The 17,399-nt window shown below is 35.3% G+C and overlaps 1 protein-coding gene across 5 annotated transcripts in view; it reads right to left on the reverse strand.

Moving 5' to 3' along the window:
• Positions 1 to 8,939: 8,939 nt before the first annotated feature.
• Ccdc169 (coiled-coil domain containing 169) overlaps positions 8,940 to 17,399 on the reverse strand; it is a 59,350-nt gene continuing 50,890 nt past the window's right edge. For all 5 annotated transcript variants that reach the window (XM_013141211.3, XM_013141210.3, XM_013141214.2 and 2 more), the window contains one exon: positions 8,940 to 16,482. In XM_013141211.3, the coding sequence (XP_012996665.1) occupies positions 16,383 to 16,482 (100 nt within the window). In that variant the 3' untranslated portion in view covers positions 8,940 to 16,382. The remainder of the gene's footprint in view (positions 16,483 to 17,399) is intronic.

Genomic DNA, 17,399 nt, shown 5'->3' on the forward strand with positions numbered 1-17,399 from the left:
CGCCGGCCGCCCTTAAAGTGGCCCTGGCGCCGGCCCGCCACCTGGGGGAGCACCTGGCCGCGCGAGGGCCACCTGCGGGCCGGGCTGCCGCGGGAGCAGGGACCGGCCCAGCCGCGGACGCCGCGGACGCCCTGCCCGTCCATGTTCGCGAAAGGTCTGGAACCACCGGGCTGCAGGAGGGGAAGCCCACCCTCGTCTCAGGCTGTTCCAAAAAACGGCAGGCGCATCCTTTTATGGGCAGTTTTTAGCTTGATATGTTAGGAACCAGCAAACAAGACTTTTCTTTTTATAGATATTTTATAGACACATATTTATGTTGGAAAGACAGGCAGAAACAGAGATAGACATAGACAAAAAGATGGCGAGACAGCGACAGACAGAGACAGTCAAAAAAAAAATGTACACGCACTTCAGGAAAAAGCACAATAAAGTGATGTTTTTCAACAGATGGTGTGACTTTCCAACAATTCACTTGAAGGTACTAGCGGATGTTGTGCATGACAGAAAACCCAACTACCCTGCCGGCCCTTAGAGCAGAAACAGAAAATGCGTGTGCAGCAATCTCAGCTGCACACTGAGGTTACCAAGCTGTAGTGTGCCATACTAATGAATGTCTGGAAGCTGAGGCCACCGCTTTGAGCATCTCTGGTGATGGCAGAGGCCCAAGGTAACTTGTGTTACTCTCATAATGTTTCAATAAATTTAGTATTAAAATATTTATACACATTTTTCTCTTCCTGAAGTGTGTAAACATTTTTTGTGGAATGTATATATTAGGGACCTGTAGTACATCGATAGTGCTTTCTTTCCAAACCACGCATGGGATTTAACAAATATCGTTCCCATTTTCTCAAATAAGAAAGTGAGGCAGTAAGAAATCTTCTGGTAGCTACTGCTCTGGTAACTCGTTCAGCATTCACTACACATTTTTTTGAGATGTATCAGATGTCAGGGCCTGTAGAGGATTCTTTCTGCTATTACTAGTGTATCATGAGTTTCTCAATGCTAGAAATGTGCTGGTGGTTACTTTATTTTTTTGTAGACCCTCGATCTCACGTGACCATAGAGAAGTACTCTGCATGAACCAACGCCTCAGTTTGTCTCTGAGCAAGCCTCCTGGTTTCTGAGCAGCAGCTACTGCATTCTGAGGACCTGATTTAGATCGTGAGAGCATGCAGAAATATTGCTGTGGTTCTCTATTTTGGTGGAAAGAAACTATGCAGATTCACTTCTGAAGGGATCATTTTGTATTATTTCTGGAAGTACAGTTGGCCCTCCATATTCATGGGTTCCACAGCTGTGGACTGGACCAACTATGGATCAAAAAAAATTTTTTTTTAAAGAAAAATGGCACCTGTATTAACCATGCAGACTTTTTCCCTTATTATTCCCTAAATAATATACTATAGCAACTATTTACACAGCATTTACATTGTAGTAGGTGTGACTGAATAAATACAACTTACGTAAGTATTTAAGATCTGAAGCGCTCAAGACTTTTTAAGATTTGGGAATATCTATATATATAATGATACGCCTTGGGGTTAGAACCGAAGTCTAAACATGAAATTCATTTCTTTTTCTTGAATACCATAGTATACACAAACTTTTTAATAATTTTGTGTAACTTCATATGTGGTCCAGTGTCCAGTTTTCCACTGATGGCATCATGTTAGCACTCAACAAATTTCAAATTTTGGACTTTCAGATTGGATTTTCCATCTGTGCATATAATCTAGAAATGATTTAAAATATGCAGTAAAATGTGAGTAGTAAATGCAAACACTATGCCATTATTGCAAGGACAAGAGTATCTGTAGATTTGGATGTCTGCAGGGGTCCTGGAAACCATGCCTTGCTTATACCAAGTGACAACTCTAAATGTGTATGTTTAGTAAATGTCACCTCTTTATTCTCTTTCCAACTAATCAAAAAGAGAGACATCTAGATAAATGTGTGAGGAGGGTGGTGTGCCTACCAATACAGGATGAAGGTGAAGCTGTGCTCAGACACTGGGGTGAGGTATGAATTGAGGCAACTTAGCGCACCTCCCCTCAGAAGTACCCAAGTTTTCAGTGCTCCAGAGGTAGAGGATAGCAAGTCTGATGCTAATCATGACTAAGACATTGTTGAAACTAACAGATACACATTGTTTTTAAATTTGATTTTTAAAATGTCTCTAAGATTATGTGAGAAGTCATCACTCCTGTGTTAAAGAAAAATAATATTTTTTCTGTATCTCGAATATAAGAGGTTAAATAAGAATAAGCAGATTTTTCATTTTCAACCTTTGAAGAAAGAAAAAGGAGCCTCACTCTATAGACATTTATTATAAAATAATGGCTCTCCCTAAAAGGGATTGCATTCCTTATGGGATGGTTGGCAATGTCTAGAGACAGATTTCATCATCATAATTGGGATGGGGTTGAACTGACTATAATTGATGGAGTTCAAGGAATCTAAAATATGCAGAACAGCCCTCTACAACAGAGAATTATCAGCCTCAAATGGCATTAGTGCTCTATAATCCTTCCAAATTATAACATAAAGTATAAACATTTTCTTTTTTACATTTAATTTTTTTAATTATTCTCTTTTATGTTATGAGAAACCAATGGAAAAATTGGTATGAAAATGTAGTACTATGAATTATGGAATATAATAAAAATAATTATGCCAACGTAAATATATTTGAAATACTTTTTTTTTTTTTTTGTATTTTTGTATCTTTACCGGTACCAGGGATCGAACTCATGACTGCCTGCTTGCAAGGCAGGCGCTTACGCCGCTGAGCTAAATCCCCAGCCCTATATTTGAAATACTTGCACTCAAAATTAGTCATCAGGCTTTGAAAAGTTAAATTTATGAACACTTATATGCTTTATATTATCCCCCTAATAAATTATTATAATGAATTTTTATAAGACTTTTAATAGGTTTATAGGTAATACAGGATAAATAGTCTGTTCAAATGAACTTTTATAAAAAATATGCTTTAAATGTTTGGAAAGTTCCATCTAAGTATTTTAGAGTAACTGTTATGTGGTTATATCTAATGCTGTTGCTAACTGGGCTTGTTCTCAAAATCACAGAAATGTAGAATTCAGTGAGGCCCTAGAGATTACATGCTTATCCTGTCCTTTCAAAATGTTGGAATACAAGTTGAAAGCCAAGGATTAACTAGTTTCCATCATTTTTACTAATAACTTTTTTATATATTACATTAAACTCTTTTCAAATACATGTACTTTTTTAAAGTCAGAAAAACTTTAAAACTTTGTACTCACTTTATACCCCAGGCTTGCCTTGAACTCCCAGTGATCTTTCTGCCTCAGCCTCCTGAGTACTGAGATTTACAGGCATGTTCATTTAAAACTTTAAAGTTTTAAAGTCAGAAAAATACACTTTCTTCAAAGTGTATGTTCATTTTATCATGTGTTATAAGATCAGTTCTTATAAACTGTTTATAGGTTCTACACATGCATGAGTCTTTTTTTATTTTAAAGAGGGTAAAATTAAACATATCAAAATAGATCATAAGGAAACAATTTTAAGAAACACGGATTTCAAAGCAAGTCTATTGGAGATCTTCACTGTCTATCTTATTGTCTCTTAGTTTTCTTCCAAGTAGTTGTCCCCATCTTCACACACAGTGAATACATACTGAATTATAGAACTAATCTAATCATAACAGGATGATGAAGGCTTTTTAGGACTTCAAGACTTGACATTGGGGAAGTCAATAATGACTGCCATAGGGTCTCTCATTCTCTTTGAAGTAGCTGTTCTTATCTTTACGTATGCTAAAATTGAACATAAGAGACTAATATCACCTTGAGCAGTGAATAATAGTATTGCTAGATTTTATATCATAATGCTACAGAATTAGCACCGGGTATTTTAGTGTCCCTTCTTCAAGTATCTGTTCATTACATAGTGCATAATATAATCTGTTCCCATAAACTGTTTAGAAATTCTTCCCATGTGTGAATCTCTACATTTATATCTATCCTTTCTGTATTGTAGAGAAAAACAGATCAAAACAAGACAACAAAAGAAATTCCTAGAAAAACATGAAATGAAAAAGACATATAAAACGACCATACTAGGTGATCTACAGTAGTTACTATGCTTTCTCTTGTTATTTTCAATGGAATTGTTCACATCATCAGATATAATATAACTGAACATAGCATTACTGAGCTATTTTAATAAAAACACAATTTTGGAGATATTGTAGGATTTCAAAAGCAGTTAATGATCCAACTGGAATGGGTATCTTATTACATCTTGTCATCTTCAGAGTAGTTGCCTCTACTCTTAGACTTGATACTATCAAGCATACCAAATTTGAATAAAATCAGTCAAGGCAAAACAGCAGTCTCACGAACCAGCTTCAAATAACATCAGTTATAGTAAGACAATGTAAGTAATACAGGGCTTCAGTTTAAGTTAATAGGAAATTAAGGATAGTTATCGTGGCGTAGCCTATTTTGGGGATAGCTGTCTGTGCCTTCAAATCTAGTATGAGTAGATAGACTAGAACAAATTAAAATCAAACTAAACAGCGATAAAACTAATGTGGCTTTGAAATCCTGATACACTCTTAACAATGTCCTCTGCCTTCCTTTTTAAGGCAATAGGTATAGATGAGCTTATGGATATCTGTAGGAGCTGTTGTGATTTCACTCTTTCATTTCTAATTGCATGAATTTGAGTCTTTCCTTTTTTTTTTTTTGAGGGGGTAAAGTTGGCTAAGAGTTTGTTGATTTTACTCTTTCAAAGAACCAATCTTCAATTCATTAATTTTTTTGTATTGCTCTTAGTCTCCATTGCTTTAATTCCTGCTCTGATCTTAATAATTTTCCTCCCTCATACAAGCTTTGAACTTGACCTTCTCTTCTTTTTCTTGAAACTTGAGTTTCAACTTTAAGTTGTTCGCTGGAGTTCACTGTTTTCCTGACACAGGTATTCACCTTTGTAAATTTACCTTATAGGACTGCTTTCATTGTGTCCCATAAGTTCCAGTGTATTGTATTGGCATTTTATTTAATTGTAGAAAATTTCTAATTTCTTCTTTAATCCCATCTGTGACCTATTGGTTTTTCAGGAGGAACACTGTCTGTTGTGTAGTGGAAGGAAAAGACAGGCTTTAAAGGAAAAGAAAGATACTATACACATCAAAATTACAAACTCAGTATCTCAAAGTCAGAAGAACTATAAATTGCATTGGCAGTGGCAGGAGAAAAAAGGAAGGAGCCAGGGACAAGAATACACCCTTCCATGTCACACCTTCAATGCCCTTCCTCTAACCAGGCCCCACTTCCTAACACCAAGTCAGCTAAGAACTCTTCAGGGACTAATCCACTGATAAGTGTAAGTGTTCCATGACCCACTCACCTTCCAAACATATTAGACTTCTGGAGGATGTTTTAGATCTAAACTATAACATGTTTGAACAAGTCAAGTAAATTAGTTTCTGTACACTCACAGTGTCCCCAGTTGCACACAATCACAAATCACTTTTTATAGTACTGATTCAATAAACCCAGAAACCCTGAGAAATCTTGAGCTACCCTTAGAGGATGTATTTACCATGAAATATTTTGTGAGCACATTTCATTGATTCAGGAACCACTCAACATGTCCTTCCTCTATTCATCTTCAGCTACTACTTGGTATTCATTGCTTCTGATCTCAGCCTAAAGAATTTTCTGTCCCATTTTCCCTACAGCAAAAAGGCTGGAACCCCTTCTGCTTGAATGCCTCCTTTCTGCCTCTTGTTCAGTCTTGCTAACCTGAAAGTGCAATTCCAACAGCTGCCTTGTCTAAGTTTTAGCACCCTCATTCTGAACATTCTCATTTGTCCTGGCTTGGCTTTCTCCCACATTACACACTGACTTAGTTTCCCTTCATGATTAGTCTGGGAAGATAAGTGAAACATTTTCAAAGTACTCCTAATTGCATTTGCTACGAACTGAATACCTATTTTTGTCTCCCTTATGCTCAAATATTGAAACTCCAAGGTGACAATATTAGGACTGGGATGTCTGGGTTTATTAGATCATGAGGAAGGAAGCCTAAGGAATGGCATTAGCATACTTATATAGAAGAAAGAGAGGCAGGCCACAAGCGGTACTTCTTCCTTTCCAGAATATAAGGACATAGTGGGATGACACCATCCATAAACTAAATGGTGAGGACCTTGTGTCAGCTGACACATGGACTTCCCAGTTTCCAGAACTGTGAAAAGTAAATGTCTAGTGTTTATAAGCCATTCAGTTTGTAGTACTTTGGTATAGCACCTTAAATAATTTAAGACTCTCTCTCAAATCTCTGCTCAACATTTATAACTCTATTGCAAGGGCAGAGACTGTTATATTCATTTCTGTTATCTAGTATGTGTGATAAATACATATTTTCCCTAATAAATAAATTTTATTAATATTATTAAATATATTAAATATAAAAATAATAAATTCCCTTAGAAATGAAGAAGTCAAATAGTAGTTCTAATTTTTAATAAAGTAGACTGCAATAAGATTTAACATTTTGTCATTATCCCATATATAATTAACTTTCAAAAAAGAGACTTAATTCTATTAAAGTTATCTCACTTTAACCACAGTTCTTTGCTAGGCAATCCGAAATTAAACCAAACCAACAATACAACTAAGAGTGAGGAACCTATGTCACAGAAGGTGCAGAGCAAGGCTAGACACTGGCATGTTGATTCACTCTAAGGGAATCCTCCCAGGGCAGCAACACAACTAGACCATTAGCAGCAGTTCCCCTGAAACCCTTGGCTGTAACTCTACTGCCTGAAAACAAATAGTTGCAGAGTAACTCACTTTTCTTTTCCCACAATGACAGCTGACTTAAATCAGGAAGAAGTTCTGTAGCCAAACAGTTCAATCTTAAAAGGGCGAAGTTTCTTGTGAGTAAAGGGATGAACTAGAGTCAAAAAATGGCACTCATGCTTTCTTATTTCATACTTAGATATGTGCTAATGTGATTGAAAACTGAGTTTTTCATTATTTCATTGTTAAAAATTTCTACATACACAAATGCATATATGTGTGCAATATAAATATAGTAATATGAATGTATATTTCACTCAACCTATCATATGATACCAATGATTTTGAAATCCTTTTTCTCTCATTTCCATTTTCCTCTCTCTCCTAGAATTAAAGACTTTTACTTACTAGATGCTTTTCTTTCCTGGTGGTAGTAGAATGAACGAACCCAGGGACTTCACACTGAGCTTCATCTCCAGTTCTACTTGTTTATTTTGAGATAGGTCCTCCTCATTAAGTCACGCAGCTTGGGCTCAAACTTTCCATCCCCTTGCCCCAGCCTCCCAAAGTGCTGGAATTATAGGCATGCACCACCATAGCCAGCTTATTGTCTATTTTGAATTATTACTGATAAAATCAGAATGGATGGGCTATGTGAGAAAGACACTTTTGTATAAAGCCTCTAAATTCTAAGAATTGTTTCTTATAGTGAAAATACAGAAATTGATAACCTAAATTTAACTGTTGCCTAAACAAAATACTAAAACAAATGGCATTAACTGAGCAGGTCTGCAGTGGGAAGCAGACAAACAAGACTTGGAAGCATGAGATCCCTAACTGCCATCACAGACCAAGTGCTCACCAAGTCTATAGGTCAAATAAAAGATGATAGGAAAAAAGCACCAACAATAACATGCTATTGGGTACCTTTGATAAGGAGGAGGAAATATATGAGCTTAGGATATAAACAAGCAGTTTGCAAAGAGAAATAGAATTAAGAGAGCTCAAGGGAGAATCTATTTAGTGCATCAGAAAGGCCAACTCCCTCTAGATTCTAAAAACAAAGAAAAACTTGAAAAAGGTGTTAACAGTGAAATGTCACTAACACTCAAATGTATGGCAAAGATCAGATTATGAATGTTAACTTCACTCTCTTAACTTATTATTTGAATTCATGTGTTTTAGCCACTATTAGAAGAAATGGGTGAGCCAACTATAAAAATGATGCCATGAAATTATGATTACTATTCATGGAATGGCCTGCTATTTTCATAGAATTATAATATCTAAGAAAGCATAAACATGGATTAAAAAACTTTTTTTTTTTGTCTTTTTCCTTTTTATCGGTACCGGGGATCGAACTCACGACTACCTGCTCGCAAGCCAGGCGCTTATGCCGCTGAGCTAAATCCCCAGCCCCTCCCCCCCAAAAAAAAACTTTTTAAAAATCTGTAATGCCCCCTGTGGAAACTGAAATTGGCTCAAACAGAAAATGAGCCCTGAAAGCTGCACATCCACAATGGAGGGCATAATCCCCAATATGTACCTCAAATGTGAGCAAGATTTAAAGGCCGAGACCCCAATCAAGTGTTCTTTGCAGGAAGAAGAATCACAGACTTTTCAAGGACTCTACTCCATCCCCCAAGAAGAGAACCTTAACTGTCTGCCCACTGGGATTTCATAAACATGATGGACCAGTTATGCCATGCATTCTTCATTTTCTAAGTGCAAGTTATTCCTGGCACCCCTCCTGTTCAGATACTCTTTGGGATATCCCACAGCTCTTTAGGTGCAGCCAGTATTTAGCAGCATCCTAGAAAGATATTGATGGAAAAGCAATGATTCTCTTTAGATAAAAAACAAATCATTTTTCTAGTTATGTTCATCAGACTTGAAAATGTACTGAGTTAGAATCGATTTTAAAATATCAATTTAGATTCTGGAATCTGGAATCAGGCCAGGGTACATCACTGCCAATGGCCAAATTTATCTCTGGATAGTCACAAAGATGTTTTACTAAAAAAAACCCAAACACCTCTTAGCATTACTACAAATACTGTTTAACACAATATGATTGAACACAGCCTTACTACTTCAACAAGACTCACTCTTCAATAACTTAACATACAGACACATAGAAAAGGATTTACTTTTTATTCACACCACAATGAAAGTGTGAGTTAGCAAAATGAAAGAACTTTCGATATACAATGATTCAGAGATCTGAGTTTCTTCAATCTCATGGGACTTTAGATTTTACTTCTAGGCCTTTCCCATAGACCCATAAAACAACTTTAGTAAAAAAAAAGGTACAACCAAGAAGAATCATCTGGGAGATTTATTTGGGCTAGTCACAGAAATGACACTATCTTATGCTTAGAGTATATTAGCCTGAAGTGAGTCACATGATCACACTTAGCTACACATCATTTGACACAGCTATTTCATTAAACACGATTGGCACAAACTCCATGTTACTAAACAGTGTTTCAAGTACATATGACTAAACAAAGCAGCCTGTATACCACACACTGGTAAGCAAAGTGCTTCACACATGTAAAATGTATCCTAGTTGTGGGTTCTATAGGAAAAAGGACCAGTTTGGTGCCATAGTCCATCAAGTTTACCACCATTATAGCCTTTCATTTTTTCTTCCCAGACTATAGTTCTCAAGGAAAACAAGACAAAGTCCTGTCTAGTAATTTTATCCAACATAAAAATTATGATTAAAGTGAACATCATATTTTTAGGCAGTAACATAAAGAAATGTAGCAGATGCAGAGCAAAATGGATTTTAAAACACTTTCTTTGCTGTTTTATACTTTAGATAGATCCTTTACTTCTGGCCTTGAAATGGGCAATATTTATCCTTTTGTTATGAAGTAGTAAAAAAATGGACCAAAAAATAGCTGAAACGATGGCTTGCAGACATTGAGAAACATGAACCTAAGTCAGCAAACCCTACCACCACTCTAGATTTCTGCCTAAAGATACATTATAAACAGCAGCGCACAGAAGCAAGTACCAGGCAAGGGGAAATAGTTTCACATAGTTGAGGAGACAGACGCTGGAATTGAAGAGGGAGGCTGAAGTGGCTAAAGCTTAACAAAAGAAAGATCTATACAAAAGAGAACCTTAGCCAGACATGGTGTCACATACATCTAATTCCCAAACTCTAGGCGGCCAAGGCAGAAGGATTCCGAGTTTGAGCCCTGTCTTCTAACAACACAGACTTGGCAAGAACCTGTTTGAAAATAAAAAAGGGATGGGAATGAGCCCTTGGGTTCTGTCCCCAGTACAAACAACAACAACAACCTCATAGAACTCAAGAAATCTGCACAGGCTCCCCTGAGTCTCGGGCACACAAGCACAGAGTGAATTCCCAGGTAAAGCATAGTGCCCACGCTGGCCTGGGAGGCATTCAAACTCCACACGGCTAGAGCTAGCTAAGTGCTCTTCTGGATCACTCCGGATGTTCAGTAGAGATTCTGCATGAGCTATGCCTTATTAATGGGACTAAAGTACCTCTGAGGGAAAAGTTATTCTCCATCCAATAAAAATTTGAACAGATTAAGCCAAAATACAAGTAATTTAGCTGCATGTAAGAGCAAGCCCAATAAAACTTATAACCAGTATAAAATTACCAATGTATAGCATCTAATAAAACACTGATATAAAAAGCAGCAGAAAATTAGAACTAAAACCAGGAGAAATACGTCACTGTAAACAGACCAAAAAATGACACAGATAAAGAAATTAGCAAATAAGCATGGTGAAAGTTATGCCTATATTAAAAAAGAAACAAATACAACAATACAAACTAACCTATCACAGATTAAAGTGGAGAAGAGGTGGGAGACAAAAAAGGAATATAAAAATGGCTCCAAACTTCCAAGTTAGATAGATCTGTAACCTACAGATCCAAAAAGCTTAAAGAATTCATGCAGCAAAAATGGAAAGCCACACTGAGGCTCACTGTAACCAGTTCCTAAAAACCAACAGTGGAAAGAAAATCTTAAAACAAGCCAGTTACAAAAGATACATCTTTACCGAGGAAACAAAAAAGTCACAAAGCTCATCAGAAACTATGCAAGCTGTATGACAAATGAACAGCATATTTTTTGTTGTCTTAGTTTTATATTTTCAGAAAAATTACAAAGGTAGAGAATTCTCAAAAATCCTCCACTCAGTTTCCCAAATAGTTTACATCTAACATATCTGACAGGTTTTATCAGTTAGAGTTCACTAGCAGAACAGAATTAATATAAAACATATATATGATATATAAAGAATTTACAAGATAGGCTTATAATGGCTTCCTGGGGAGTTATGTGTGGAAAAATGCAAAAAGGTCCTCCACATTCTGGGGTGCTGAAGGATTCAGTCAAAAGTCAAAGGTGTGGAGTTCACTGTAGATTCATTGAGTCTGGGTCAGGAAGCAGGCGGCTGAAGGGTCTGTGCTGGAAGGCTGAAGAGTCACTGGAAGCCTGGAGACAGTTGTCCCAAGACAATGGTGAACACTACAGCTTCTCCAAAGAAGCTTAATTGAGACTTCCTTCCTCTTTCCCTTTTTATTCCACCAAGCCTACAAATCTATTGGTTGGTGCACCCATGCCCAGGGTGGGTCTGCCCTGCTCAGTAAGTCAGTCATTCATATATACCCAGAACTGTGCTAAACCAATCTGCCTAGGTGTTTCTTACTCAAGGTGACAACACAGTTAACTATTACTTGTGGTCACAATACATTTGCCACAACTAAGAAATCAAAAGTGGTCTATTGCTATTAACTAAACTTTATTCAGATATGAGTAGCTCTTTCAGTATTCCATTCATTGTACCTAGTAACCATATCTCAATCTTCTCTGGCATATGTTGAATGGCATCTTTAAAGTACTGAAAGACTAAAACTATCAATCTATTATTTTCTCTTTTATCAAAGATATGAATCCTCCTTCCTATCCCTGGAGTCATCAATTAAGCTCTATTCCTTTACCCTTGTAAAGGAAATCACTACAGTAAATTGTACATTAAATATAATCATGCAAAGCTGCTGCTGATTTTTTTCAAATAACATAGAAATTCATTACAACTGAATGTCAACCCATTAGATTGTTAAAGGATCCATGTTAAAGGCTGAAGTTTAAGTCATGTTGAAGGGAGGTCTTCAAGTGAGGAAAATAATGGTAAATAGTGGCATGGATCTACACAAAGGAATAAAGAATGATGGAAGTGATAAATATGAGTAAATATAAATTTAAATGGATGGATTTCCAGGGCAAGTTATTGTAGTTTATTAGAATGAAGGGTTAGTGTTTAAAAAATTGATAGTAGTTATACCTCACATTGAACAGCTTATAACAAGCTTCATACACAGTATCTTTATAAAAATATATAACATGGTATTATATTACCCATGTTTTAAAGAATTTACTGAAGCAGAGGGCTTATAATTAGATAGTGAGGAAGCCTACATCTTTTGGTATTATAAATAATAGTGATTAAATGATTGGCTTTCATTTTCTAAAATGCAGAATTTCTCAGAATAGATTTTGGAAAGTATAATTGTTGAGTTGCTGTATAAACATTGTGTATTCAATTATATAGTCAAAAGAATTATATTTATTTTGCTACCAACAATTAGAACAATTTTTGACAGCTGTTAGCATTAAAAATTATTTTTAGAAAATCACTGTTGATTTTACAAATGAAAAGTGGTTCCTAGCACAGCAGCACAGTGCCTGCCCTGCAGTGTGAGGTCCAGTTTGATTTCACATACAAAAAAAAAAACCCAAGAAGAAAAAAAAGAAAATAAAAGAGAGAGAAAACTAATTTAAATTTCACAAACTATCATTAGTAATTAGTAATGTTATACTGATTTTTTTATTTATTGGCTATAGGTAAAATGTTTTTGAAAACTCATATGTACAGCCTATCTGATTCAGCCCATATATTGCAATCAAGACATGTTTTAGGAAGTTAGTTTTGTCTCTAGTTATCTGATAAGTGAGCAGGGAATCACAGATCTTAGCATCTGAAAGAATGTTGGCAGTCAAGCCCAAACTTCCACTGTCATAAGAATCCTTTGTGGAGTATTCAAGGCCTTTGCAGTATCTCAGTGATGATTTATTACTATTGAGCAGTTTTCCAGAAAAATAATACTTTCCCAGTAACTAAGATAGTAAATATGAAATTGTTTTGATAAAGTTAAAAGGATATAATAAATCTAAGACTTTTCTAACTTATAGATCATATCAGTTGGATTTTAACAGTAGAATGTGTCAGTAATGATATAATCTCATATTTACATGCTTTATTTTTTTAAAGATATTTTCCATTCCTCAATCAGACTTAGTAATTTTAGTACTACTTTTATTATTCTAATATATTATACTCTATTAAGTACAAAGTATCTCAGCATTACTGTTGCCATAATTCTTTTATTCTGGAATTTGAAAATTCAAAAGTGAACTTACATATTAAGAATCTGTAATTCAAGTATTTTATTGTAAGAAGACATATATGTGCTCCATAAGTCTAGCTAGCTACTCACTTGTGTCCATGGCAAGAAAATTTTTAAAACTAAAAAATTAAATAGAAGTATCAATAAGCTCCTGTTGCAAGAATAACTTAGTCCCAAAGAAAAAAACTGATAAAGTTGCTTTGTAACCTCTAGACATAAATGACAGAACTAATAAAGATCATGAAAGATAGAAATAATTTAAAACAAAAACTACGTAGCTTTTTATAAATTAAAAAATCTAGTTCCAGTCAAAAATTAAGAAGTGTCTTGTAAATATCTTTACAAGATTATTAAGCAAGAGATGGAATTAGTCAAAGGTAAAGACGTCAAAGTAAAGTACTGGGAATTAGCCTATAGATATTTCTTCATTACTATTCTAACTAGTGTAGTTCTTGAAAATGTTGGAAAATTCTGCTCAAAACTATGCTCTTGACTGAATCATAACACTACAGATGGTGAATTTAAGGTCGCATTTTAAAAACAAGGATTTCATAATATTTATCTACTAATATACAGTACAATACTAATGTATTTCAGCATGTTTTTATAACAGCTTCATTGATGTATAAATCACAAAGAATACAATTAGCCTATTTAAAGCATACAATTCATTGATTTTCAGAATATTCACAGAATTGAGCAACTGTCATCACTACCAATTTGAGAACACTTTCAACACCCTCAAACACAAAATCACTGTATCCATTAACAGTTTTTCCCTTCATCAGCGCAACCGCCAGCCCCAGGGAGATCCTAAATTACTTTCCATCTGTATGGGTTTGCCTAAACAGTTCATAAAAGTTCCATCTGTATGGGTTTGCCTATTGTAAACAGTTTATATAAGTAGCATGATACACTATGATGTCTTTTGTCCGTGAATTCTTAGGATAATGTTTTCAAGGATTATCCATGTTACACCACATAACAGTACTTCATTCGTTGGAAAAATAATCTCCATGGTGTGGATATATCATGTCTTAGCTCTTGATGAACATCTGGGTTGCCCTCTTTGGCTATTATGATTTCTTGTACACATTTTTATGTGGACATTTTCTTCCATTTCTCTCAAACATAGGAGTGAAAAGCTAGGTCATATGGTTATTCTCTGTTTAACCATTTGAGGATCTTACAGTTTTCCAAAACTGCAGTACCATTTTTACATCTCCATCAGTAACATATGATTTTCTCCATATCTTTAACAATACTTACTATTACCTTTTTTAAATTCTGCTTTAGTAATTTCATAGTCCTTTTATTTTATTTTATTTTATTTATTTTTTTGTCTTTTTCCTTTTTATCAGTACCGGGGATCAAACTCACAAGTACCTGCTTGCAAGGCAGGCACTTATGCCGCTGAGCTAAATCTCCAGCCCCTCATAGTCCTTTTAAAAATATTTTTAAATTTTGAGGCAGGGTGCCTAGGTAAAACTTAAACTTGCAGTCCTCCTGCCTCAGCTTTCCTAAGTGCTGGGGTTACAGGCATGACCACTTATTTTTAATCATTGAAGCAGGAGGATCACAAATTCGAACCTGAGCAACTGAGTGGCTTAATGAGATGTCTCAAAAATTATAGAAAACAAAAAGGCTGACGCCTAAAACAGTTCTAGCCACATTAACATCTGAATGTGGAAGAGTCTCTATGATAATATGTTCAACTAATATAACATCCTAGTGGTTGAAATAAATGCTTCTCAATCTAATTTCCATAATAGCTTAGTTTTATATGCAAGAAACAAACATTTTTCATTGGTAATTGTAACTGCTATAATATTTAAATTATCAGTTTGCTGCTTATGCTTGGAAACCTGGTATGGACATGAAAATTTAGTATTTGTCTAGCAATATAGGTCATAGGACTTGATATCTACAGTGAATTTAAGAACAGGAAACAGATTTCCATGCAATCCCAATGCAGAATAACTTACAGGAAGTTGCTTTATATTTCTCTGTACTACATTCTAAAGTCATATAAAGAAGTATTTGACTATATGTAATATATGCAATCTTTCTTAAGAAATACCTGTAGAGGTACTGTAGTTATAAAAATGCATGTGGTATTTGTCACTGGTTTCAGTGCTGGTATTCATTACTGAACAAAGTTTAGGTTTAGTTCTAGATTTAGGTAAAAAACAAAACATTATGTAAAAGCTATTATCTCTGTGTGACTTCTGGAAATGTAAAGTCCAATAATTCCACATTTTAAGATGTACAAGTACAATATATAGGTACATTCCAAACTAAGATTATTACAAAAACTGTCTAAATGATAAAAAAAGTCTGAGCATGAATAAAACATCCAATAAATTGTATAGATGATAAAAAACTCTTATCCTCATTCTATCTCTATATCTAGACTTGAGTACTGTGACACTTATGAAAACTACACCATCCTTGTGAACTAATGATCATAAAATGGTTTAAATCAGTAATTTCAGTGGTAGGACCAGGTGATTGAACAAGTAGGGGCTTTCAAAAATGGTAAGAAAACAGAAGTTATATATTTTGCCTTTGTCCTTTTACAGGTATGGAAAATGAAGACAAAGAGATGGAACTTGCCTAAGATCATCTAAATTTATGGTAAAATGGGAAATAGAAGCAGCTGATTCATGACTGAAGATTGTTCCCATAATACCATGATATCTCAATCAAAATTTAATAAATTTTTGGTTTGCAATTTTGTTTAAACTTTAAAGTAAACAACTGAGCATGCAAAGTGCAAGTTTTATAAACTCACCTCTTTAGCTGACAAACCAATATAATAGTAATGTTACTATTTGAGAAAAACACAAATATACTATTAAAAATAATTGTAGTGATGCCAACCTTCAAGTTTCCTAATATATATTTAAAAATCACAAGAAATTCTATTAGATATTTTAGGATTACTCGAGAAAATTCCATTCTTGCAGACGAGGGAGTAAACTTCTGTAAGAACTAAAGAGAAACTTGGCAGCTCTTATCTTTTTCATTCCCTAAATAATACACTGAACATTAACTTCACACGATGAATAATATACATTAAAAAAGAGAAGGAAAAAACTGAAATCCCTGCAGTTCTGAAATCACTGATTAAGTTTTGGAAGATGACTTGATCTTGTAATCTTTTTTACTGCTCCTCTCTTTGCATTCACAGTCTTCTGATTAACTGGATTGCATCTTCCCCTGAAATAAAATAAGCATTGATTATAATCTTTCAATCACAATTGTTATGTTTTACATAAACATTATATACTATATTTAGAAAACTGTATGTTGTACTTAGTTCTTCAGTCCAGTTTTTTATATAGAAATCTTTCTGTGCATATTTTCTGCTTACTGTGCATTCTTAAGCAGCTTTGTTTGGTCAGCTTTCCTTTGCTGGGGCAAAATACCTGATTATAATTTAAGAGGGCAGAGGTTTACTTTGGCTCACAGTTTCAGAGGTTTCTGTCCATATTTATTTATGGAGGAAGTGCATGGTGGAGGAAAGTTGCTCAACTCATTGCATCTCAGAAGTAGAAAGCAGAGAAAGAGCCCAAAAAGAGTCAATAAAGTTTGGAAACTGAAAGAGTTTTGGCCCAGACAGGACACTGTAGCTGGTAAAGCCAAGGGGTCCTATCTTCCTCCACCCCTAGGAGTCTTCTCTGGCGCCAAGCTAGTGCCAATGGGCTACCTGTGCATCCCTAATGCCCCCTCAGGCACCACCCCTAACCTAAGCTACATATAGGTCCCCACTCCACGTGTTCCATGGAGAGATTGCCAACGGGGTGGAGATGCCACACCCCAGGGGGTCGGGGGTGTCTCTCCCTGCATTCTCAAAATAAAGGTCATTTATATTTCATACTTCTTTTCAGCTGCTGCTGGTCCCCCACAGTTCTATCAGAAACCATTTTAGCTGAGTATTAAAGTTTATAATTAAATGAGAGTAGCTAGACTCCTTGCAATATTATATAAAAATAAAACTCGTAAAGATTTGTCATTTGCAGTTTCAGACTGTCATGTTTTTTTCACAATGTTTTGTTACTCTGCCAATTATTTATACCCAATAAAGCACGATACACCAAAGAGTAATGATTATAGCTGATGTTTATTGAACCAGA

The sequence above is a fragment of the Cavia porcellus genome, unplaced genomic scaffold (assembly GCF_034190915.1).
Source record: "Cavia porcellus strain 051 isolate PalLab524CR breed Dunkin Hartley unplaced genomic scaffold, mCavPor4.1 scaffold_21, whole genome shotgun sequence".
Taxonomy (NCBI): domain Eukaryota; kingdom Metazoa; phylum Chordata; class Mammalia; order Rodentia; family Caviidae; genus Cavia; species Cavia porcellus.